The 25,277-nt window shown below is 40.8% G+C and overlaps 1 protein-coding gene across 5 annotated transcripts in view; it reads left to right on the forward strand.

Moving 5' to 3' along the window:
- BCAR3 (BCAR3 adaptor protein, NSP family member) overlaps positions 1 to 15,159 on the forward strand; it is a 130,414-nt gene extending 115,255 nt beyond the window's left edge. For all 5 annotated transcript variants that reach the window (XM_035018003.1, XM_035018002.1, XM_035018005.1 and 2 more), the window contains 4 exons: positions 1,829 to 2,000; positions 4,724 to 4,835; positions 10,812 to 11,024; positions 14,539 to 15,159. In XM_035018003.1, coding sequence (XP_034873894.1) covers positions 1,829 to 2,000; positions 4,724 to 4,835; positions 10,812 to 11,024; positions 14,539 to 14,717 — 676 coding nt within the window. In that variant the 3' untranslated portion in view covers positions 14,718 to 15,159. The remainder of the gene's footprint in view (positions 1 to 1,828; positions 2,001 to 4,723; positions 4,836 to 10,811; positions 11,025 to 14,538) is intronic.
- The last annotated feature ends 10,118 nt before the right edge of the window (positions 15,160 to 25,277 follow it).

The raw sequence follows: 25,277 nt of genomic DNA on the forward strand, positions 1-25,277 counted from the left end.
CTCACCCATCCCAGGCCTGCTTAGTGGAGATGTCCTTTCTGTAACATTCAGTGCCTCTTCTTGCCTCAGACCTGCCATGCTGAGTAGTTTTTCCTGTAGTGCTGTACGCGGGAGGTTTTAGGCACAGGGCGGTTGAATGAATGGATAGAATTACTCCGTTAACCATTGACATGATGCCAGAGAAGTAGAGAACCTGTCTTTTATTAAGGGCCGTTTAAAACACAGGAAGAAAGCAGTGAACAGAAGAATCAAATGATGGCAACACGGGAAGCCAGTTTACTGTCAGTTAAAAGAAACATCGGAAATGCTCAGCTCAACCTTAACACTTAGTGTTAAGCAGTTAATTAGCAAGAAATTAATAAGCAAGAAAACTCTTCAATAAATTCAGCAGGCAATACAAATACACTTTGTTAGAATCCATTAATGAAGACCTCAGGAAGAAGAGAGAAAAAAGGTAGATAGAGACAGACTGACAGAACGGACCAGGATGCAGAGGAAGTTGTGCAGAGACAACTGTGGTCACAACCACCATTTGCTAGGGGCCTGTCGGCAATGGGCACTCTAGTGATTCTGACACCCGCACACCCTCTCTCTCACAACAACCCTTGCTCCCGTTTTTACAGTGAAGATATGGAGGAGTGGAGCAGTTAGGGGACAACCTGTGCTCACCGCGAGGAAGCACCCCCCCACACACAAACACACACTCACACGCTCGGAGACAGCTGAGCTCATCACGGATTTCATAATCGCTAGAGAAAGCGGTGGGCTAGCCACTTGATGAATCATACCACCGTGGGCCTCTGTGGGCAGAGAGGAGTGCGCCCTGGAGTGACATCCTTGGCTGTGAACTTTGAGAACAAGATGCCCCAGAGTGTCAAAGCCATGTTGTATTTTGGTAACCATACCTGTGGATGGGGGCTTCGCCTCCAGTACTGGTACGACGGCCTGAGGGAAGCTTCATGGAGGCCATTGTGGCCCAATGCAGTCAATTAGCTTGTCCTGACAGAGAGAAGGAAAGGATCGCGGTCTGTGCCGCCTGCCGTTAGTGGAGACTGCTCTGCGACCCCGTTCATATTAGTCCCCTTGTCATGTGGAGAAAAGATCACTCTGCTTCCTGTTGTGGGTCTGTGAGCTTGACCCGGGTAGTACAGGATGAGAAAAGGGAGGATTGTTGGCAGATACAGGATCTCTTTTATTAGGGTCTAACATGACAGGGAAATTCCTGTCGGTCAGCCATGCAGTCTCTGTCCACATCTCCATTCACCTTCTGGCCTCTTGACCAGAGCCACAGACTCTCCATTCTTAGTTCCTCATTCCTTCTTAAGTTCCAAGACCCATGTTGTCATCTTGGGTCAAGCATATGCTCTCATTTTTCCGTTCCTTCCCTTCCCCAGTCCGGGGTGCACAGTGGAGGTGGCCCAGGGCTTCCCTGAGGATGGGATTCCCCAGCATGTTGAGGGACCGGGGGTCTCCCCAGACCTCTCGTGGTGCAAGGTACAAGGAGTCCCGTGTACTTCTGAGCAGCTTCACCCCAGGAGGGCCTCTTCATGCTCCAGATGCAGGGTCGAACGTGGCCCTGTCCTACGGCATCTGTCCTTTCTGACTCTAAACAGGGCACCCTCTGAGGCCTAGCCCAGGCCCTGCTGCTGTCAGCCTGTGAGCGGGGGGGTGTCTTGCCGTTGAAATCGGCCACCAGATTGAGCTGCCAGCGCATCACAAGGCGAAACGGCAAACAGCGCAAATCGAGTCCTTTTCCGGGCTGGTTTGCGTTCCTTTCCCCCTGGTCCTGTCTGCCCTGGGCCTGACCACTGATCTCCCTCCCTCCCAGACACAACACAATGGCCATCGGCATCGCAGTGGACATTCTGGGCTGCACGGGCACTCTGGAGGACCGAGCGGCCACCCTCAATAGGATCATCCAGGTGGCGGTGGAACTGAAAGACTCCATGGGGGACCTCTATTCTTTCTCGGCCATCATGAAAGCCCTGGAAATGCCGCAGGTAAATCGCCCCTGGATCGGTGCACCCTGCGCGCCTGTGTGGCCTTAAGAGTTCTGAAAGGGGGTCTGCAAGCCCAGGCTTAGCAAACCACCCATGCTTTTAGTCGATCTCGAAAGGTAGACTAAATCTTGGTGAAAGCAGCTTTGGTTAGGGGGCAACCCAAAGCAGTGTCCTGAGTGTTTCGGCTCTGTTTTTTTAAAAACTGGATCGTTGTCGACAGTGCACACTTTCTCTTTGGTGTTTTAAGAAAAGCCATCATCAAGAGCGATTGGTTTTCCTTAAGAGCCAATTAGCAGATACGTCTGGCTAATGTGTGTCATAAAAGAGATTGTTCCATCTGCGTCACCAGACATTTGGGGAGCTTATCTCTGAGGATACCCAGAGTGGTTTGTCTCAAAATTATGTTCCTCGGGTCACCTAAAACAGACTTCTGTTAAAAAATTCAGATTTCTGGCCCATCTGCCATTTAACCCCCTAATTAGAGTTTCTGAAGTCGGGCACTTTGAATTTATCTGCTTGGATGGGCTGTTTTTAGGATGAGTGTCAAACCTGAAAGCCTGTATTTAAAATCAAGTGGACGGACCTTATAGAGGAAAGTCATTCTGTCATCTTGATTGCCCAGAGTCAGTGTTCCCATTTCTGTTCTCCCCCACAAGCCCTAGATGTTTGTAATCTCGCCCTCAGGGTCCTCCGGTCCTATAAATGCAGTCTGCAACCGGTAACACCAGAACCACTGGTCATTTAGCTTGGCTGTTTGCTAACTACAGGCTATCTCTGAAAGCCTGCTGGGAGGCGCTCACTGAAAAGACCCCGCAGTCACATGTCCTGCAAGTCAGAGCATGTTAGGAACCTCATTTCCTGGCATTAAAGCAAGGTCACCTTAAAGACAAGCTGAACAACTTAGGGCCTTCACCAGGAAATTTTGAGGGGAATCAATTCCAACTACAATATCCTAAGAGTTTGAAAACTCCTTAATGTACTGGAATTTTGTAGAATCCATATTTGAAATAAGCAAATCCAGCTGTATTTTCATGATAGACTGACTCCTGTAATAACAGGGGTTATAATTTTTCATTCAAGTGTTTTTGATTTGCATCATGTTTATTTCTTCTTATCCCAAACGGCCTCTAATTTTGGAAAGCCGAGGCACCAGGCTAAGCTGCGTGTAGCCCTCCAGCCCAGAGCTTCCTCTGAGAGTAGTGAAGAGGAGGTTTGTGGGATCGTGTGCTTGCCATCCATGACCTCACACTCGGGTTAGGGACTTCTCCCAGCGCACCTTAATGTGCCTGTGCGCGGGGCTCCCTCGCCTCCAGCAGCCTCAGACTCTTCCCTGCTGGGGCATCTCAGCAAGGAGGGCATGCAGTCCTCCAGGGTATTCCCCCCCCCCCCCCCCCCAGTGAGCTAGGGCACTGCCGGGGGAGGGAGGTGGCAGACCCAGGGAAGGCTGAGGGCAATCACATCACTCCTGTGTGTCATCATCCCCATGTGATCCTCTACTCAACAGGCTCACGTGCCTTCTCTTCTCAGCTCCTAGTATCAAGAAAGAGCACCCAGCAGATGGGCCCAGATGAGAGGCCAGGGCTGCTTTGGGAAAGGCAGGTGCTTCAGGGAGGGGAAGAGAAGGGACAGTGAGAAGAGAGAGGTACATGGGGTGGCGGTGGGGGAGGATGGCCAGAGGAAGACAAGTCGCCTCCTTTCCGTCCCAGCAGACCTGCTGGCGCCAGTTGCTTCTCCCCTTCCTCTGGGAAGACGCAGCTCTTAGAGGCCAAGGGAATCAATCTCTTCTCTGTCACTTACCAGCTATAAAACTTGGAGCTTCTGGTTTCTGATCTGTAAAATGAGGCCAAAATACTGCCTCATGGGGCATTGGAGGACTAAATGGAATTCTTCAAATACCCGACAGAGAATTGACGCTCATTCCCCAAATATTCGTGCCCTTCCTCTTTCTTGTTTCATGTAAAAGAAACTTCAGACACTCGGGCTGGCTGGTTTTATGGGGGAGGTGGAGGTTGTCTGGGGGCGGTCAGAGTCAGTGGCATATGTCGGCATTGACTAAACTGTTCTAAAAGAAAGAATGAAAAGGAGCGAGTAGGGTGGTGTCGTGTGGTCTGGGCAATCTTCTGTGTGTCTCAGACATTATTACGAGGAAATGAAAATGCTAGGAGATGAATTCCTACATGCTTTCATCATTATAATCTCTGTGGACAGTTGGCAGTTCCCATCAACATTTAAAATACGTGTATTCTTTGACCCAGTAGTTCCTTCTGGAAATTTATCCTCCAAATATTTTCACACACATACACATTTGCAAAATCTTCCCAAGGTAATTTCATAATGGAAGAAAATTTGTAAAACTCTTCTCTATGGGAGACTAGGTAAACTTTAGTTTATCCATAAACTGGAACATCATACAGAAGTTTAACAAAATAAGGCTGTTCTTTGCTGTTTTATACATACTTGAATGATTTCCAGGCAGAAAACTGAAAAATGTGTAAGGTATGATATGCCTTTTATTTTAAAAGTCATATATATGTGTGTATGCACAGATACATGGACACATACAAGAAACTGATGAGTTGGCGGCTCTGGGATGGGCCATTAGAACAATACAGAGCGGAGGGGCGGGGCGGGGATTAGCCTCTCTCTGTACACTGCTTTCAACTGCTGTGACTTGATTTTAAAAAGAGCCTCTTCCAAAATGGTAACACCTTCCTTTCTTCCAGATCACAAGGTTAGAAAAAACGTGGACTGCCCTGAGGCACCAGTATACCCAAACTGCTATCCTCTATGAAAAACAGCTGAAGCCTTTCAGCAAGATCCTGCACGAAGGCCGAGGTGAGCACAGGGTCAGCACAAGTGGGCGTGGTGGCCGCCCCTCGTGTGTTTGTGAGACCGTTAGGTCCAATCTGCTCTGCTTTGATCAAAGCTTTCGCAGGACATTTCTCAGAGTTATCTGTGGGACTGTTGATGAATCATCAGGCTTTCATCAGATGACAGCGTCATTTCTAGAAGAACTACAGTTGCTAAAACAGGACACGGGCTACTGGTCACCTTACTCCGTGCTTACCTTTCTTAATTGAGGTGTAATGTCTGTAACGTTACATTAGTTGTTGGTGGACGATGTAATGAGTCAATATTTGTATATACTACAAAATGATCACAAGCTAATTAACATCCACATCATATACAGTTATAAAATTTTTCTTTCTTGTGATGAGCACTCTCAAGATCCACTCTCTGGGTTATGTTCAAACGTGCAGTGCAGTATTATTAACTATAGTCACTGCACTATACCTTACCCCCCCCATGACTTACTCACTTTACACCTGGAAATTTGTATCTTTTGACCCTCTCCACCCATTTTGCCCACCCTTGACTCCCAGCCTCAATCAACCACCAATCTGTTCTCTATCTCCATGAGCTGAGGGGTTTTTGTTTTTGCGTTTTTAGATTCCACATACAAGTGAGATCACTTTTTTCTGTGACATATTTCACTTAGCAGAATGCCCTCAAGGTGCATTCATTTTGTCAAACAGCAGGACTTCATTTCTTATTTTTATGGCTGAATAATATCCCATTGTGTGCACGTGTGCGCACGTGTGTGTGTGTATAGTTATATATTTAAGTATCCCACATCCATTCCTCCATTGGTGGACACTTTGGTTGTTTCCATATCTTGGTTATTGTAAATAATGCAGTGAATGTGGGGTGCAGATATTTTTTTGAATATTTTTGTTTTCTTCAGATAAATAGCCAGAAGTGGAACTGTTGGATAATACGATAGTTCCATTTTTAATTTTTTGAAGACTCTCCATACTGTTTTCTATAGTAGCTGTACTAATATACATGCCTGCCTACAGTGCCCAGGAGTTCTCTTTTCCCCACATCCTTGCCAACATTTCCTAGTTCTTGGCTTTTTGCTATAGCCATTCTAATAGGTGTGAGGTGATAGCTCATTGTGGTTTTGATTTGCATTTCCCTCATGTTGAGAAACTGTCCATGTACCTGTTAACTATCTGCATCTCCTCTGGCAACATGTCTATTCAGATCGTCTGCCTTTTTCATTGCGGGTTTTTTTTTTTTTTTTTTCTGTTGACTTATGTGAGTTTTTTTATATATTTTGGATGTTAACTCCTTATCAAATAGATGATTTGCAAATATTTTCTCCCATTGAGTAGTTTGCCTTTACATTTTGTTGATGGTTTTCTTTGTTGTGCAGAAGCTTTTTCGTTGGATGTAGTCCTACTTACTGATTTTTGCCTTTGCTGTCTTTGCTTTTGGTGTCAGAAAAAAAAATCATCACCAAAACAAATGTCAGGGAGCTTCTGCCTATGTTTTCTTCTAAGAGTTCTGTGGTTTCAGGTCTCACATTCAAGTGTTGAATCCATTTTGAGTTGATATTTGTGTGGTGTAAGATAGTGCTCCATTTTCTTTATTTTACATGTGGCTCTCCAGTTTTCCCAGGACCATTTATTGAAGAGACTGTCCTTTCTCCACTGTATGTTCTTGGATCCTTTGTCATAAATAAATTGGCCGTAGATGCATGGGTTTATTTCTGGGCTCTCAATTCTGTTTCATTGGTGTAGATGTCTATTTTTATGCTAATACATACTGTTTTGATTACTGTAGCTTTAGAATCTAGTTTGAAACCAAGGAGCATGATGCCTCTGGCTTTGTTCTTTCTCAAAACTCCTTTGGCTATTCGGGGTCTTCTGTGGTTCCCCCATATTTTAGGATTGTTTTTTCTATTTCTGTGAAAAATGCCATTGGAATTTTATAGGGATTGCATTGAATCTGTAGATTGCTTTAGGTAATATGGACATTTTAACAATATTAACTCTTCCAAACCACAAATACAGAATATCTTTCCATTTGTTTGTGTCTTCTTCAATTTCTTTCATCAGTGTCATATAGTTTTCAGTATATAGGTCTTTCAGCTCCTTGGTTAAATTTATTTCTAGGTATTTTATTCTTTTTCATTTAACTGCAAATGGAATTTTTTAATTTCTCCTGATAGTTTGTTGTTAGTGTATAGACATGCAGCAGACTTTTGTATATTTTGTATTGTGCAACTTGACTGAATTTGTGTATTAGTTCTAACAGTTTTTGGTTTCTATATATAATATGTCACCTACAAATAGTGACAGGTTTACTTCTTTCCAATTTGGATGCCTTTTATTTTTTTCTTGCCCATTTGCTCTGTCTAGGACATCCAATATTATGTTGAATAAAAGTGGTGAGAGTGGGCATCCTTGCCTTGACCCTGATCCTAGATAAAAAGCTTTCAGCTTTTCAATCTTGAGTATTAGCTGTGGGTTTGTCAGATAGGACCTTTATTATGTTATGATATGAGGTCTGTTCCTTCTATACCTACTTTGTTGAGAGTTATCAAAAATGGATGTTGAATTTTGTCAAATCCTTTTTCTGCATCTACTAAGTTGATCATATGATTTTTTTTTATTTGATTTTATTTGAGAGAGAGAACACATGAGCAGTGGGGAGGGGGAGAGGGAGAAACAGATGCCTCACTGAGCATGGAGCCTGATGCAGGACTCGATCCCAGGGTTCTGGGATCGAGCCCCACATCAGGTTCCTTGCTCAGCAGGGAACCTGCTTCTCCCTCTCCCTCTGCCCCTGCTTGTGTCCCGTCTCTCGCTGTCTCTCTGTCAAATAAATTTTTTTTAAAAATCTTTTTAAAAATAGTCTTCTATTATTGTGGTGTTGTCTGTTTCTTCCTTTAGGTCTGTTACTATTTGCTTTATATATTTAGGTGCTTCTATGTTGGGTAGATAAATATTTACAAATGTTATATTCTCTTGTTGGATTGACCTCTTTATGTAATGCTCTTTTTTTGTTTCTTATTACAGTCTTTGTTTTAAAGTCTATTTTGTTTGATAAAGTATAGCTACTCAAGCTTTCTTGTGATTTCCACTAGCATGATTATCTTTTTCCATCTCTTCACTTTGAGTCTGTGTGTGTTCTTGTATCTGAAGTTAGTCTCTCGTAGGAAGCATAAAGATGGGTCTTTTTTTATCCATTCAGTTACTGTATGTCTTGATTGGAAAATTTAGTCCATTTACATTTAATTGCTGATAGGTATGTACTTCTTGCCATTTTGTTCATTGTTTTCTGGCTATTTTATCCTTCCTCTCTGCTCATTTCTTCCCTTGTTCTCTTCCTTTGTAGCTTGATGATTTTCTTTAGTGCTATGCATGGATTCCTTTCTCTTTATCTTTTGTGTATCTACTGTAGGCTTTTGCTTTGTGGTTACCATGAGGCTTACATATAACAACTTATAACAGTCTATTATTGAAGTTGATACCAAGTTAAGTTTGAATGCATTCTAAATCTGTACATTTTTACTCCCCACAACATTTTGTTTCCGATGCCACATTTTACATCTTTTTATCTGTTTCCTAATTATTGTGGTTAGGCTTACCACTTTTGTCTTTTAACCTTCATACTAGCATTATAAGTAATTAATCTACTTTTACTGTCTATTTACTTTTACCAGTGAAATTTGTATTTTTACGTTTTGTTACTAATTAACGCCCTTTCTTTCCAGCTTACAGAAGTCCCTTTAACATTTCTTATTCAGCCAGTTTAGTAGTAATGTACCCCTTTATCTTTTATTTGTTGAGAAAACTCTTTATTTCTCCTCCAATTCTGAATGATAGTGTTGCCAGATAGAGTGTTCTTGGTTGGAATCTTTTTTCCTTTAGCATTTTGAATATATTGTGCCAGTCCCTTCTGTCCTCTAGAGTTTCTGCTGAAAAATCTGCTGGTAGAGTCTTATGGTGGTTCCCCTGTACATTACAGGTTGTTTTGTCTTGTTGCTTTTAAGATTTTTTCCTTTTCTTTAACTTTTGACATTTTAATTATAACGTGTCTTGGTTGGTGTGGATCTTATTTGTAACTCTCTGGGCTTTCCTGGATCCGGGTCTATTCCTTAGGGAGGTTTTCAGTCTCTTATCTTTTTTCTTCTAGGACCCCTATAATGCAAATGTTAGTTTAAGGGACTTATGGAACATCATTAAGAAGACTATCTTCACTTTTTTCATTCTTTTTTGCTGCTCTGATTGTATGAGTTCCATTATCTTGTCTTTGAGTTCATTAATCCTTTCTTCTGCTTCATCTAGTCTATTGAAACTCTACTATAATTTTCAGTTCAGTTGTTTTCTTCAGCTCTGTGACTTCTATTGAGTACTCTTATATTTTCTATCTCTTGAAGTTCTCGCTGTGTTTATCCTTTTCCCAAATTCAGTGTGCATCTTTATGACCATTATTTTGAACTCTTTATCAAGTAATTACCTATCGCCATTTCATTAAGGATTTTTCTGAGGTTTTCTCTTATTCTTTCATTTGGAACATATTCCTGTTTCTTCATTTTGCTTGACTCTTTATGTTGGTTTCTGTGCATAAGATAGAACAGCCACCTCTCCCAGGCTTGAAGAAGTGGCCTCATGTAGGAAATGAACCTTATTCAACTCTGATCTAGTTCTTGGTTGTCTCCCTAATCTTTGTGATTGTCTAAGCAGTCTTGTATTTTTAATGGCTCCCAGTAGTTGAGGATATGCCAAGACCTGTCAATGTCCCAAAGGGGAGGGTCTCAGCCAGCACCTAGATTCAGGCCAGTTGGAAGCCAGACCCTCAGGCATTAGTTTTTTTAATTATGAAAATATATATAGTCCTGTGGGAATGCAAGCATAAGCCCCACTGGCCACCAGAGCAGGGTGATGTGGAGGTGTCCCATGGATGGCAGTTGCAAAAAAAAAAAAGCTTCAAACAAGTGTATTAGCTAGCTCCCTTCTGGGCAGTATCAGGAAGCAGTAGCAAGGCAGAGGGAGAGTGCAAAGATGGTGCCCACCAGCCTATATTACCTGAAAGCATCTCTGTAGGCCCCCAGTTGTGTGCCAAAAGTGAAGGCTGCCTCTCGGGCTAAAGCTACAGGACAAGCAAATAGGCCTTCTTCACAGAAAGACTGGGGTGTGTTTCAGTCTGCTGTCTTTGCAGCGCCCTGGGGGTGCCTGCCTAGAACTCTGTTTCCAACTGTTACTGTTCTGTGAGACACAGGATCACAGTTCCCCTAGCCTTCACAGCCAGGTGATCAAGAGTGTATCATGGGGAGCACCCGCAAAAACTGAGGCACCAAATGTGTGTAAAAGCTTCCCTCTGAAGATACTGGCACTGTGCAGTTTGGCAGAGGGAGAGCATGAAGATGGTACCTGCCAGCCAGCGGGCCCCTAGATGTGTGCTAAATTAGCCTGCACCTCAGACCAACACTTCAAGATTAGCAAATGAGCTCCTCTCAATCCGCTGCCTCCGTGCTGAGCCCTGGTGCAAGTGGGTGCACAAGCCCTTTAAGAGGCTCTCTTAGTTTGTTACAGCCTGTGGGTCTCATGGATGTGACAGGGTTGATTTTCAAAGCTAGATGTTTTAGGGGCTCATCTCTTAGGTGCAGGTTTTAAAGTTGGGATGTCTCATGTGGGGTTCAAACCCTTCACTCCTCAGGGAGAAAGCTCCAAGTTTTGAGTTCTCTCCCAATAGTGCCAGGATTGAGGTTTATGGCGAGATTGGGTCCTGGCCTCTCCTACCTGCTTCGATGTGGGCCTTGTTTACCCACTGTGTAGGAGTTGCTCAGTTTTTAGGGTTTTTTCAGAGGAAGTTCCATATTTAGCTGCAGATTCAGTGTGTCCACTGGGGGTGGGGAGCACAGGCTCTTCCTATGTCACCATCTTGAATTGGAACTCTCTCTGCTTAACTTTGAAAAAAAAAAAAATACAACATGGAAAACTTTACCCCGTTTTTCAGAGTCTACGTGTGTTCCCCCCAACAAAATATCAGTCCCACTATTGATGCCTCTTGTGACCTTGATGGAGCGCCAGGCTGTCACTTTTGAAGGAACTGACATGTGGGAAAAAAATGACGAAAGCTGTGAGATTATGCTGAACCACTTGGCCACAGCCCGGCTCATGGCAGAAACTGCAGACAGCTACCGGATGAATGCTGAGAGGATCCTGGAAGGTAAGAGCTGTTTTCTGTAAGCTGCTCTCTACTCTGCATAATAATTAGAATGAAGGAACAAAGAGCATGGATGCTCTCAGTTAGGAAAAGACAAAGTAGGAAAGATTAAGGCATGGAATTTCCTTTCTTATGATTGATCATTATTTCCTCTTGTCCCTAAGTGACTTGAGAATCCTGTTTCTCCTTTTCCATGTGTTCTGTTGTGTCAGTGGCATAAAATAAACTGAGAGGGTCAGGAAGGAATCCGTCAGCTTGCCTACCATGAGTACTTCTGATTGGAGCTATGTGAAGGTGGGCTAACATAAGGAGTTAGAGTTCTATATGCATTCATTTATCTGCATTCCTGTTTCTTCCCACATTGGGAGGTGAGCTCCCCTGCTTTTAGCAACAGAGGGTCCAATACAGGCAAAGGCACTGCTGAGAGAGCTGGGAGAAAAGTATAAACCACCAGTACTTAGGTTTGGATCAGTGTAAAGTGTGTCTTAAGGAATGACCAATTAGGCTGAAGGAGGTGGATATAGGTGGGAAGGCCTTCCATGTAGGACTCCGGCTGAGGAAGAGCCTGTGAAGGGTTTTAAACATGGGATAGTGTCATGACATGGTCAGATTGATGTTTTAAATATGGCATCTGTTTGTGGGAGGGCTGAAGGCTTGCAGGCAAAAAGATCATTTAGGAAGCAAGATGAGGAGGAGGGCTTTACCCAAGGTGGTATCAGGAATGATTATTTTCTCTTCTTCACTGTATTTTTTTTTTAAAGGTTTTATTTATTTGAAAGAGAGAAAGACAGCTAGAGAGAGAACACAAGCAGGGGGAGTGGGAGAGGGAGAAGCAGGCTTCCTGCCGAGCAGGGAGCCCGATGCGGGGCTCGATCCCAGGACCCCAGGATCACGACCTGAGCCGAAGGCAGACTCTTAACCGACTGAGCCACCCAGGCACCCCTTCTTCACTGTATTTTTAAAATTCTTCAAGGGCCCAAAGTTTCACCCACAAGGTTAAGAAAGAACTACATAGGGCAGGAGAGGCCTATTTATTTCATCCTAAAACAAAGTTGTTGCTCCAGAACCAGAATTTGGGACTGAACAGTTTACACTCTATCTGCTGTAGGTTTAAGAACTACATACCTCTTTCAATTTTTATCTCAGAAAGTTCTCTAGGGTTGGCAGTGTAGGATTCAGAAAATAAACCACCTAATTTCAATTCCCCAGATATTAGAGTGTCTGCTTATACAAAGCTAATAACTATTTTAGTTAGATGTTGCCTAAGCCAATATATTAGGATGGGTTTTGAGAAAAGGGCTTTAAGCTGCTTTACAGCAAATCACTTTAAAGGTATCTAATGGCATTTCCCAGTTAATCCTGCTACAGGTTTATGTAGCAAGTTTCCATTGCTGGAAGTAACTATGAACCCAGTAAAGGTAGAGATTTTCACACCAACATATACCCAGCCCAAGGCAGGGACTTAAAGCATATTAATTGAATGATTGGAAGACACTGTCGAGCCTCTGGTGTGTTATCTGTCAAAGATATTCTGGCATCACAGGGAAAGGTGGAGTGGAGGGCTTCTATTATTTTCTCACAAAGATCCTATAAATCTAGATGGTAGAAATAGATTTAAGGACAGAGCAGATTAATCCAGCAGGAACCAAGGATGAGAACCATGTGCCTGTATGACTCTTTGTCTAGAGTTTTCTACCTCTCAAATAGTTGACTGAATATCCTTGGCTTTAAGTAGACAGATCTTCTCTTACGTTACAGAAAAGAGTCACGAAACAGATCACACATATATGGCTGTCCATATATTTTTGAGAATGGTGCCAATGTAATTCATTGGATATAGTCTTTCAACAAATGGTGTTGGAATTATTGGATATGCTAGGCAAAAGAAAAAATGAATCCTGGGCGCCTAGGTGGCTCAGTTGTTTAAGTGTCTGCCTTCAGCTCAGGTCATGATTTCAGTGTCCTGGGATCGAGTCCACATCGGGCTCTCTGCTCAGTGGGGAGTTGGCTTCACCCTCTCTCTCTCCAAAAAAAAAAAAAAATCTTAAAAAAAAAAAAAGTGAATCCTGATCCTTACCTCATACCATACACACTAATCAATCCAAAATGGATCATAGGTCCAAATGTAAGAGCTAAAGTGTAAAGCTCCTATAAGATAACATAGGGGAAATTCATTGCCCTTGGATTAGCAAAGCTGTTTTAGGACACAAAAAGCAGGAACCATTAAGAAAAATTTTTGATAAAATTATAAATTTTGCTCTTCAAAAGACACCATTAAGAAAGTAAAAAGGCAAACCACAGACTAGAAGAAAACATCTGCTAAACATTTATCTGATAGGGGATTTATATCTAGACTATGTAAAGAACTCTTACAACTCAATGAGAAGACAAACAAGATTTGAAGAGACAATATACCAGAGAAGATCTGCCAGTGACAAATAACTATATGGAAAGACATTTAAAGCATTAGTCATTAGGGAAATATAAATTTAAACCACAATGAGACAATACCCCATACTGTCTAAAAGAATGATAATATTGGGGCACCTGGGGGCTCAGTTGTTAAGTGTCTGACTCTTCATTTCAGCTGAGGTCTGTTCAGGCCCCATGTTGGGCTCCACACTGGACGTGGAGCCTACTTAAAAAAAAAAAGACAATAAATACTAAGATTTGGCAACTTACAGAGAAACTGGAGCTGGTCAGACTATAAAATGGTACAGCCATTTTGGAAGAGTTTGACAGTTTCTTTAAAATAAACATACCTACCGTATGACCCAGTAATTCCTCTCCTAGAGAAATGAAAACACATGTCCACACACACTTACATACAGATGTTTACAACATCATTCATAACAGCCAGAAACTAGAAACAATCCCAATATCCATCAGTTGGTGAATGGATAAACAAAATGTGGAATGTCCGTATAACCAAATGCTACTCAGCAATAAAAAGGAATGAATTGATAACTTGTGACAATATGGAATAGTCTCAAAATCATGGTGCTAGATAAAAGAAACCAAAAAGTCCACATTGTATGATTACATTTATATCAAGTTTCTAGAAAAGGCAAAACAAACAATAGCAACACAAAGCAAAGACGTACCAGGTAACTTTCTAGGGTGATGGAAATGTTCTAACACTGGTGGTGGTGATGTATAACTTGTATAAGCTTACTATTATATATCAAACTGCAGCTACAATAGGTGAATCATGACACTAATTATACATCAATAAAGCTGTAAAAACAAAACAAGGTATTTTGAACACTCCTTCCCACAGTGGCTTGTGCACACAAATTTTATTCTATCATGTTTCAGTGAGTACTTGGTATTCCTTCTCCAAAGGTGCTCAGGTCCTTGAGGACTGGGCTCTGCCCTTTTCTTATATAAAGCAGAGCCTATAGTTTTCTTTGGGGGCATTTTGAAGTTCATTTTGATCCGACTTTAAGCAAGTAGGTTTTTAGTCTATTGCTGACATTACGTTTGAAAACTGAAGTAACTGTTCTTTTTTTATTAGGTTTTCAACCAGATGAAGAAATGAGTGAAATCTTCAAGACTGAATTTCAAATGCGATTGCTGTGGGGCAGCAAAGGTGCACAAGTGAATCAGACAGAGAGATATGAGAAATTCAGCCAGATTTTAACTGCCCTCTCACGTAAACTGGAACCTCCTCCTGTAAAGCAGGCAGAGCTTTGATAACTCTCCAGAGAACCTTAGGGTATTATTTGAAGCTTCTCCAGTTTCCTCTGTGGGAAGGCTTATCATTTGATAAAGTAATAATGTGCAAATCTGACAGTATACAAGCTTTTAGTATCCACAGGATATTAAACATGTAAATTACACAGAGCACACTTATTTATGAATTGTTTAAAATTACTACTGATTTTAAAATGATAATTTATTATGAAGGTAACTATTGCTAATGTTGATCAGCAAATTTAAGAGAAGACCTAGCTATGTTGGCTGGTTGCTTTCTTTTTCTGAGGTATTTGACCATTTTAGTTTAAATTCCTTGTCAGATAAGTGTAAATAGAAAAGAGTTTAAAAGCATGAAACATTATGGAAGGTATCAGTTGTATGATATTCTTTAAATATGAAAAATGTAAACAGTCATATGAAAATATATCTTTTTGTGAAATAATTGTATCTGGTCTCTTTAATATTAAATAACTCATAGTACAATAATTAATTACACCTCCTACCTCCCTGGGGTATCCTCTTCCCTAGATACTATATCCTAATAATAAACCAAAATTAATGAGAATGATATGGAAAATTTAATATTTGTGGCTTGGGAGACAGTGAATAGTGATACAAGGTAGACCTGGCTCTAGAAGACCTAGGTTCAAAGTGAAGCTGTGGTACTTGCTAGCAGTTGGGCTTTGGTCAAGTTAAGCTCATCATCTGTGTGCAGTACAGCACCCGGTATAAAGTGAGTACCCAGATGCTAGTATACTTCATGTCATCACTTCATGCATTTGAAAATAACCGACTGCTGAGCTTCCAGTTCAAGATAGCAACATAGGAAAACCCTGAACTCACTTCTTCCACAGATACACCAAATCTGTTCCTATTTATAAAGCACATCCTCCTAAAGAAGTGAGGGCTGACTGAATAGCTTCTACAGCAAAAGATAGACCACACAGAGAACAGCAAGAGGGATGGCGACACAGTAACAAAGGAAACCCCTACTCCCAAAGCTGCAAACTGCAGTGGGGAGGGATGGTAATGAAGGACCACGAGCAGATTTGTTGGCCCTGGGGTATAGAAAAGCCCTGGTTTAAAAGGGCAACTAGAACCCTGCCAAATAGTGGGGGAGCTGCTGGAACTCGAGAGGGTCAGAGGGACTGGTGAGCACCACAGTTTGTTTCCCCTTCACCTTGACAGTGCAGATAGAGCATGGTCCTGGCCCCTAGCCCACACCAGCCCCAAATGCCTGGGGTGCAGATAAAAGCCATAGTTTATAAGAGCAACTAGAATATAAAAGGTCCAGCCCTGGAACTCCACCAAAAGGCAAGAGAGCCGCTGCAATGCTCTCTGGTCAGAGGAGCTGGTGACACTGTTTACATTCTCCCTCCACCTTTATAGCGTGGAAGGGAGCAGCCTACTGCTTCCACAACATAGGAAAACCTGCCCCTAGCCCACACCAGCCCAAGCCATCCCACCAGAGTGGCCTCAGTGTGCCACATACTGGACACCCCTGGTTAGCACCCCTATGGCTCCAGCTGTCTCAGCAAGGTGAGACATTCCAGGCCCATGCCACTTTGGTTCCAAATGACTCGCTAGGGCAGCATGCTCCAGGACCTCCTGGCTCATGCCCTTTATGGCTCAGGGTGCCCCCTGTGTGAAATGACTTGGGACATTAGACTGCACCCCACTTGGGATCAGTCACCCCACCAGGGCGCCTCCTGTGCAGAACACCCTGGGACACCCAAGCTTACACCCACTTTAGTTTCAGCTGCCCTGCCAGGGCACCCTCTGCAGAGTGCCCTGGAACCCAAGGCTTGCACTAATTTCAGCTTCAGCTATCCTGCCAGGTGCCCTCTACACACAAAACCCTGAGACCACCCTGGCCCACACCCACTTCAGCTCTGGCCATGGCACCAGGGCAGCCCTAGCAGAGAGTGCCCAGGACCCCTAGCCTGTGCCAGCCACAGCTCCAGCCAACCAAAATCACCAGGCACACAACAGTTTACACAGGGGACAACAATACACAAGACCATTCCTTCAAACTTAGGAGAAGTAGCTGTTCCATCTAATTCATAGAAACAAAATAGAAACTCAACCAAAATGAGAGGAATATATTCCAAACAAAAGAACAAGACAAAACCTTGGAAAAAGAACTAATGAATCAGAGATAAGCAATATGCCTGATAGAGTTCAAAGTAATGGCTGTAAAAATGCTCACTGGACTGGATAGAAAGTGGATGAATTCAGTGAGGATTTTAACAAAGAGACAAATATAAAAAAGAACCAGAGTTAAAGAATACAATAACTGAAATGAAAAATACACTAGAGGGAATCAACAAGAGATTAGAGAATGCAGCAGAATGGATCAGCAATCTGGAAGGCAGGTAGTGGAAAGCACCTAAGCAGAATAGCAAAAAAAAAAAAAAAAAAAGAAAAGAAAAGAAAATCAGGATAGGTTAAGGGATCTCTTGACAACATGAGGTAAACAAGTATTCTAAGGGTCCCAGAGGAGAAGAGAGAGAGAGAAAGGGGAAGAACACTTAAAATAACTGAAAACCTCTCTAACCTGGGGAAGGAAATACACATCCAAGTCCAGGAAGCAAAGAAAGTTCTAAAGATAGACCCAAGAAGGTCCACATCATGACACATAATAATTAACATGTAAAAGATTAAAGATAGATAATTCTACAAGCAGTGAGAAGCAACTAGTAACATACAAGGGAAACCCCATAAGTCCATCAGTTGAAGTCTCATCAGAAACTTTGCAAGCCAGAAAGGAGTGGCAGGATACATTCAAAGTGCTGAAGGGAAAAAAGCTACAACCAGGAGTACTCTGCCCAGCAAGGTTATCATTCAGAATTAAAGGACAAAGAGTTTCCCAGACAAAAGTTAAAGGAGTTCACCACCACTAAACCAGCCTTACAAGAAATGCTAAAGGGACTTCTTTAAGTGGTAAAGAAAAGGCAGTAATGAGAAGAAAATTATGAAAAGAAAAAAATGACACCAGTAAAAGCAAACATACAGAGAAGGTAGTAATCACTTATAAAGCTAGTATGAAGGTTAAAGACAAAAGTAGTAAAACTATATCTAAACAATTAGTTAAGAGGGACTCACAAAATAAAAATATGTAAAATATAACAACATATACATAAAACATGGGGGGGGGGCAGATGAGTAAAAATGAAGTTCTCTTATAATGTGTTCAAATTTAAGTGACCATAAACTTACATATATGACGGCTATATACTTAGGATGTTACATACAAATCTCATAGAAACCACACACCAAAAACCTATGATACACAAGAAATAAAGTGAAAGAAAGCCAAGAATAACACTAAAGTCATCACAAGAGAGCAAGAGAAGAAAACTACAAAATCAGAAAACAATGAACAAAATGGCATTAAGTACATACCTATTAATAATTAAATGTAAATGGTCTAAATGCTCCAATAAAAATAATTGTTACCTTTTCCTCTAGCTGGTTAGGTATGAGTTTTCTAGGCTTACTTTCTAGGCTTTTGGCTGCACAAAGGAGATACTTTCTAGTTTATCAGTACCCCTCCATTTTTTTTTCTATTGTAGAAAATTTGGAATACAAGATTTTAAAATAAAATAATAAATTTCAATCACTCTGCCACAAAGTGCAAACACTTACCAATTTACTTCTTCTTCCTGTCTTCTAAATAATTTGGGTATCATACAGAATATCCAACTTCTCTCAAGTTACAAAAATTTCTCCATGATGAACATGCCTTTGACAAAATACAATTTATTGGTTACATAAGTTACACTATAATTTAAGCACTTTCCTTCCATCTTAAATATGCCTACTAGAACTAAGTATGAGCCTCTCATTATGGTCTATTTATTGTAAGAGAAATATTGGTTTTGAATCCTGAGTCTCTGTATTTCCATTAATGTGACCTAGGATCATGAGGCCCTCTCCCATTCTTTTAAAGGAGCCAGCACAATACTATTTTTTATTTGCTAAAAAAAAACCCAAAAAAACAAAAAACAAAAAAACCCAAAAGGACAATTCTACTTCTGGAAATATGGTGGTTTAGGTGCTCTTGGAAAGCCCTTTCATTATAACTAAATCAATAAATGTTAATAAACTTACCTTTTAATGCACTGTTAAACTTGACAGAATGAAAGGGAAATCCCCAAGAAATAATCCTATCCACCCCACCTCACCTACCAAAAGGATCAGCAAATATAAACCCTAAGAGAATTTAAAAACCTGGGTGGCCCCCTAAGGCAAATACTGACATCACCTCAGTGAATGGGAGAAGGTGTCTTAGGTGAGCCAAGCGTGAAATATCTCCATTAAGTAAGGACCCTTAAAGAGTCCCTGTTGTTAGGCGGAAACAAAACAAAACAAAACAAAACAAACAACCATCTGCCAGCAAAGAGAGGTTACCAAGAAATAGCCCTCTTTTATGCACAGCTACAAGAAAAGAATTGTAATGATAATGGTCTTTAGTGAGGATTTGCAACTATAAGCCTATCCTCAAATAGATCTAGAGTAAAAACCCAAAACCAAATTGATTTACAATGGTCCTAGGTTGCTGGCATCCCTGAGGCCTAGCAGATAAACCTATGCTCTCACCAGGAAAGCATCCAGTATTCATACGGATAAAATAAATTTAAAAATGAAAAAAATAATGTTGAAACTAAATATATATTTATATATGAATATAAAATCAAGCAGAAGCAATGCTATCATGAATAAAATGCTGGGGGAGAAAAGATTTAGAACCTCAATACCTTCAGATACTAGAATTATCATATTTTGAATGCAAACATATATGGTTGTGTATAAAGAAAAAATGAACCCAAACAGGAAATGAGTATTTAAAAATGATCACATTTTAAGAGAAACTTAGTAGATCCTTTAGAAAGGTGTAATAAACTAAAAACTCAAAAAACTCAATGGATGCTAATATTAAACAGAAGATTAGATCTTGGGGCACCTGGGTGGTTCAGTTGGTTAAGGGTCTGACTCTCGGTTTCAGCTCAGGTCATGATCTCAGGGTCATGGGATCGAGCCCTGCATCAGGCTCTGCACTGGGTATGGATCCTGCTTGGGATTCTCTCTCGCGCTCTCCCTTTGCCCCTCCATGTCCCCAACCATGCTCATGCTCTCTCTCCAAACAAAAAACAGCAGCAAAAACCCAGATTAGATCCAACTGAAGCTCTAATGAACTTTGAAGACCATGCCCAGAATACACAGAGACAAGGAGAGGAAAAGTAGAAGACAGAGATGAAAAGATTTAAAGGACCAAAACAGAATGACCCAAAGCATCTCATCAGAGCTCCAGAAGGAAAGAAAGTGGGGTGGGGAGGAAGCAATTCATCCAGAAGAAAGGGTGGAGATTTAAGGATTGCTGAGCAGTGAAATGGGTTATCTTTTAGGTATATTGAGACAATAGTGTCTACTGTGTGAAGTTAAAAAGGCAATTAAAACAGCACAAACCAGGAATGGGGTGATCAGTTACTAGAGTTCTGATAAAGTGTTTTCTTCTAATCAGTAGGAGGATTAAAGATACTGATTAGCTTTAAGTATGTAAAATGTCAAGGGTAAATGCTATTAATAAAAATTGGGGTCAGTTTCAAACTAGTAGAGGAAAAAATGGAGAAAACAAAAAACATGTAAAAAGACAGTAAAGTGAGATGAATAACAGGCACAGAGATGTCAGAAAACACTCCAAACTTATCAATAACCACTATAAATACAAATAGACTGAACCTGCCAGTGGAAAGTCAGAGATAGCCATCTAGATTTAAAATAAAACCACCTGGGGTGCCTGGGTGGCTCAGTCGGCTAAGCATCCAACTTTTGATTTCAACTCAGGTCATGATCTCAGGGTTGTCAGATCAAGCCCCACATTGGGCCCCGTGCTGGGCATGGGGCCTGCTTAAGAGTCTCTCTCCCTCCCCACCCCTTGAGTTTTCTCTCTCCCCCCAAAATAAAAAATAAAACCTATACTCTTTATAAGAAAAAGTATAAAAACACATAAAAATTTAAAGTCCATATAAAAAGGTCAGAATTATGAGGGAACAGGGTGTGATTAGGGGGATGCAGTATGTGTCTGGAGTGCTGGTAATGCTTTATTTCTTGACTCAAGTGTTGACTTTCTAGTAACAAACTGTACATTTATGTTTCATGCATTTCTCCGAATGTGTATTTTATAACAAGGTGTTAAAGCATTCGTAAAAACATGGGATACCTAGGAATTTCAAAAGATGTACAAGAATTTGGTGAAGAAATTTTTAAACTTTAAAAATCTGAAAAACATTTTAGAAAAATAAACAGGAACATGATGTTCCTAGACTTTAAAACTTGGTATCAGAGATACTACTTCTTAAAATGACCTATAAGCTCAATGTAATCCCCAAATCCAACAGGATTGTTCAAGCTAACTTGATAAGGTTTTCCCAAAATTTACATGGCTAGAAATAGTCAAGACCATCGTAGGAAGATAAAATGTATGAAGGGGGGAAATCTGTTCTACCAGATATAAAAGTTCATTATTAAGCTATAGTAATTAAATTGTCATTGGCAATTTGATGTGACAGAAGTAACATTGGGAATCAGTGGGGGAAAGGGTAACTTTTTAAATAAGTAACTCTTGGACAATTGGTTAAGCAAATAAAAGGGGAGGAAAATGGCCCCTTGCCTCCTATCATACACCAAAATAAAATCTAGATGAATTAACAACCTCCATGTGAAAGACGAAACCATGACACGTTTAGAAGGAAATCCAGAATATCCTTTTTACTTTGAATCAAGAAGAATTTTTTAAACTAGACAGAAAAAGCATTAACTATAAAAGATTGATCAGTCTACATTAAAACAAACTTCTATTCATCAAAGGATATCATATCATAAATGCAGCCTCCAACATTGGCTACTGCTGTTCCCTGCCACCTAATATTCATACCCTTCTGTTGTCCCCTCCTACACTGCACCAGGTTTGCTCTGCATCACTAAGTAAATACGGCAGAAGTCATGGTATATTATGTCTGAGATTAGGTTATAAAAACTACAGCCTCTGTCTTGAATTTTTTCTCTTGGATACTTCACTGGGGGAAGGAATATGCCATGTTCTGAGCATCTCTATGAAGATGTCCACATGACAAAGTCCTGAGACCTGCCAACAATCATGTGAATTATCTTGGAAGTAGACTCTCCAGGTTCACACAAAGCCTTGAGGTGATTGCAACACCAACACCTTGACTGCAACCTCCTTATAAATTGAGCCAGTCACCAGCTATACTACATAGCAAGATAACAAATTAGCATCCTTAATGCATAAAGAATTCCGATGAATGAATATGGAAAGACAATCAACAAAAAATGGGCAAAAGATATAAACTGGTTTTTCACAGAAAAGGAAACACAAAAGATTCTCAACTTCGATACACAGGGAAAAGCAAATTAAGACTACAATGAAATGCCATTTTCATTCACTGAATTGACAAAAATTGGAAAAGTCTAACTCCTGTTGGCCAGGATATGGAGCATAAGTAACCCTTATATACAAGTTGTAGGTGTGTAAAACTGTTACAATCACTCTGAAGGAAAATGTGATAAAAATTGAAGATAAATATAACCTACAAACTAGCGACACATAACTTTTGTTATCAATAAACATGCATATGGATGTACATAGCACAAGCAAGAATCAGGAAAAAGTGCCAGTGTCCATCAACAGGAGGACGGATATATTATTTATATAATGGAATACTATACTAAAATGAACTATACATAAACACAGATAAATCTTAAGAGCGCTGAGTGAAAAGCAAGTCTCAGAAGATACCATGCAATATTCAAAATATTTAAAAGTGGGATGTTAATAATATATAAATCATATATGAACCAATAAGTTAATATGTCAATGTGCAAATCAAGTAAAATAATCCCTTTTATTCTTTAAATAAACTACGTAATAAAACTTAATCTAAAGTGATGAAAGTAGTACAAATCATTCAGCAGCCACTAATTCCCAAAGCACTTCGAACAGCTTGGTTGATACAATTTGTTTGACATGGCTCTCCCCAGCTAAATGATACCATTATTTGACACAGGGCTGCAAACTCTTCCAGTGACTTCCCCCATTCAACTGATAGTCATTAATATACTACTGTGCTGTTTGGCCCCTGAAGAGAAGGGACATGCAGCTGACCCCCATCTTACCTCATCAGACAGGATAGTGCCATCTGGGTGCTGGCTCCATGCCAAGAGCCAGTGGTAAGAACCCCTAGTTAAGAGGAAAGAATGGTGGGGTGGGGGGAGCTAAAGAGTACTAGCTGGGTGGGGATTGATCTTGGTTACCAGAACGAGGAACTTGTGTTTTATGTCTGTCTCATTCCATACCCAAAACTGGGTCCCACATTGGCCAAACAAGAAAGAACCAATGACTGGTCGGATGATTCAGGACAAAGAAAGAAGGGGATAAGCGAAGAGAATAAATAACAGGGCAAGTCTGCCAGAGCTTCTGCCGGCCCTGAGACGGAGCAGCTTGGTCAGGCCAGTGAGTGTAAACTGGTAGAGATGAAGAGGGTAGACACACATGATACTCCGGTCTACAGACAGGATGGGGGAGAAAAGAGCACGAGTTGTGCTATCACCTGGGGAGAGCACATTCTTTACACTCTCCTCACACCTCTTCAGTGCACAAGGCAGGTCACCCTCCACCACAAAATAAGCTGTCAAAATGTTTAAAAAACCATCTAAAGGGCTAACACTGCACCACAAAGGGCTATGTCCCTAACTCTTGGGTCTACCCACACTCCCAATCTTCCTAGCTGCTACCAGAGGTTAGATACATCTCCCCTTGAGCAGGATGAGGCACTTCTTTGGGAGGACGAACAAGAGATCTTCTTCAGCTTGGTTGCCCAGGTTCCTCTCCCACTCAAGGGCTTACAACACCAGAAAAGATTTCCCCAAACCTGAAATAATAGTAATCTATAGTAAGCCCTTCAGCTTTGTCCCCATTGCTCAAACCAGAAATACATCATGAACTATCATGTGTGGTTTCTGAGAAACCACATGTTCTGGAACTTGATTTTACTAGTTTCTGGAATTACCATTTACCAATCGGCATGGAAACACTTCAGTATTTAGCATTAACCATGGCTTTATCAGTGTGCACTGGCTATCAGGCCTGCACATACAGAGTATGACAACATCTTTACTCAAAAACATGGATAGCTAATCAAGTTTAGGAAAAAACACCCTTGTGGTAACAGTAAGAGAAACTAAGAAAACAAAAACTAAGAAATTCAGGAGAGTGGTTATCCTTGAAGGAGAGGAAGATGGTAATTTTCTATTAAATTGGGTGACAGACTTACATTTATTATGTATGGTTCATAATATATACATATTGTCCACAAGAAGTTTTCCTCAGGGTTGACATTCTGGGTTTACCATATCAGCTCGTTGCAAGCTCCCATTTTGTACAACAATGCTATCACCATCTTACAAAAATGAGTAAGAAATCCTGTCAAGTCCTGAACTTGACAGGACTTGAAATTGTGCTGAAATAAAGACACTTATGTCTCTTGAGTTTCCCAATTGTATCTAAAGAAAGGAATGAGGCTAATTTGATGTGGCTTGTTCTTAGGATCTAAGTCAGTTGCCCATTACATTTTCTCCTAAATGTTGACAAAATTACCCAGTATTTTTATGAGTTGTCAAACTTCCAGAATTTACTGTTCACATTTTGTATTTTCCCACCCCTAATCTTTCGGCACCTCTTATATTTTCTGTAGTTTCTTATTCACAGTAACTACTTGGGAATATATTTGACCCCAGGTATATGGGTATATGAGGTATATGAGCTCACTGAAAGAGGTTTGGTGTTTCTTTAGTATTTTTTTCATATGAAGGAAATACCTTCTCACAAAGAAAATCTATCCTTTTCAACAAGTCTGGAGATCCTCTCTTGTTAATATTGTTATAAGGATGTTATCTTTCCCTAGCAAGTAGGATTTGACTTCCCTGATCTCAATTCAGATAGTAAAAGCCCTTTTCATTGTTTTTTGTTGTTGTTGTTGACACTGTTTTCCTGCTAGTTTGTATGTGTCCCTACTTCCAAGCTTGGCATGGATCTCTAAATTTTAATCACAACAACTGCAACCCATCATTGTTCAGGACCAACCCAGAGTTTTATAGTATTTTCTGGGGTTTCTAGAAGTTAATAGTCATGGTTTCATATTTGTCCTTTTAAAAAGCTGAGCCTTCTGAAATTAAAACTTTCTAAAATGACAGATGTGACACTATTGTGACAAACATTGCCTTTCCATGCTTTGACATGCCAGGAAGATATAGGTGCTGACCAGGAATTCAAGCAGAAGCACAGTAAGTGCTGACCAGCATGTGCGTAGATCAAGCTATGTGGTGGTACAGGGACACTTCTTATGGATGCAGAGGATAAGATGGTGTAAGTCAAGTCTGTGTAACACAGCTACGGTAAAATAAAGGTTAAAAAAATGCAAATTATTACACTCAATTTAAAATTACTCTAAAGAAACAGTTAACTTTTCTTACCTTTAG

Source organism: Mirounga leonina, unplaced genomic scaffold (genome assembly GCF_011800145.1).
Source record: "Mirounga leonina isolate KUSES-001 unplaced genomic scaffold, KU_Mleo_1.0 Mir_173, whole genome shotgun sequence".
Lineage (NCBI taxonomy): Eukaryota > Metazoa > Chordata > Mammalia > Carnivora > Phocidae > Mirounga > Mirounga leonina.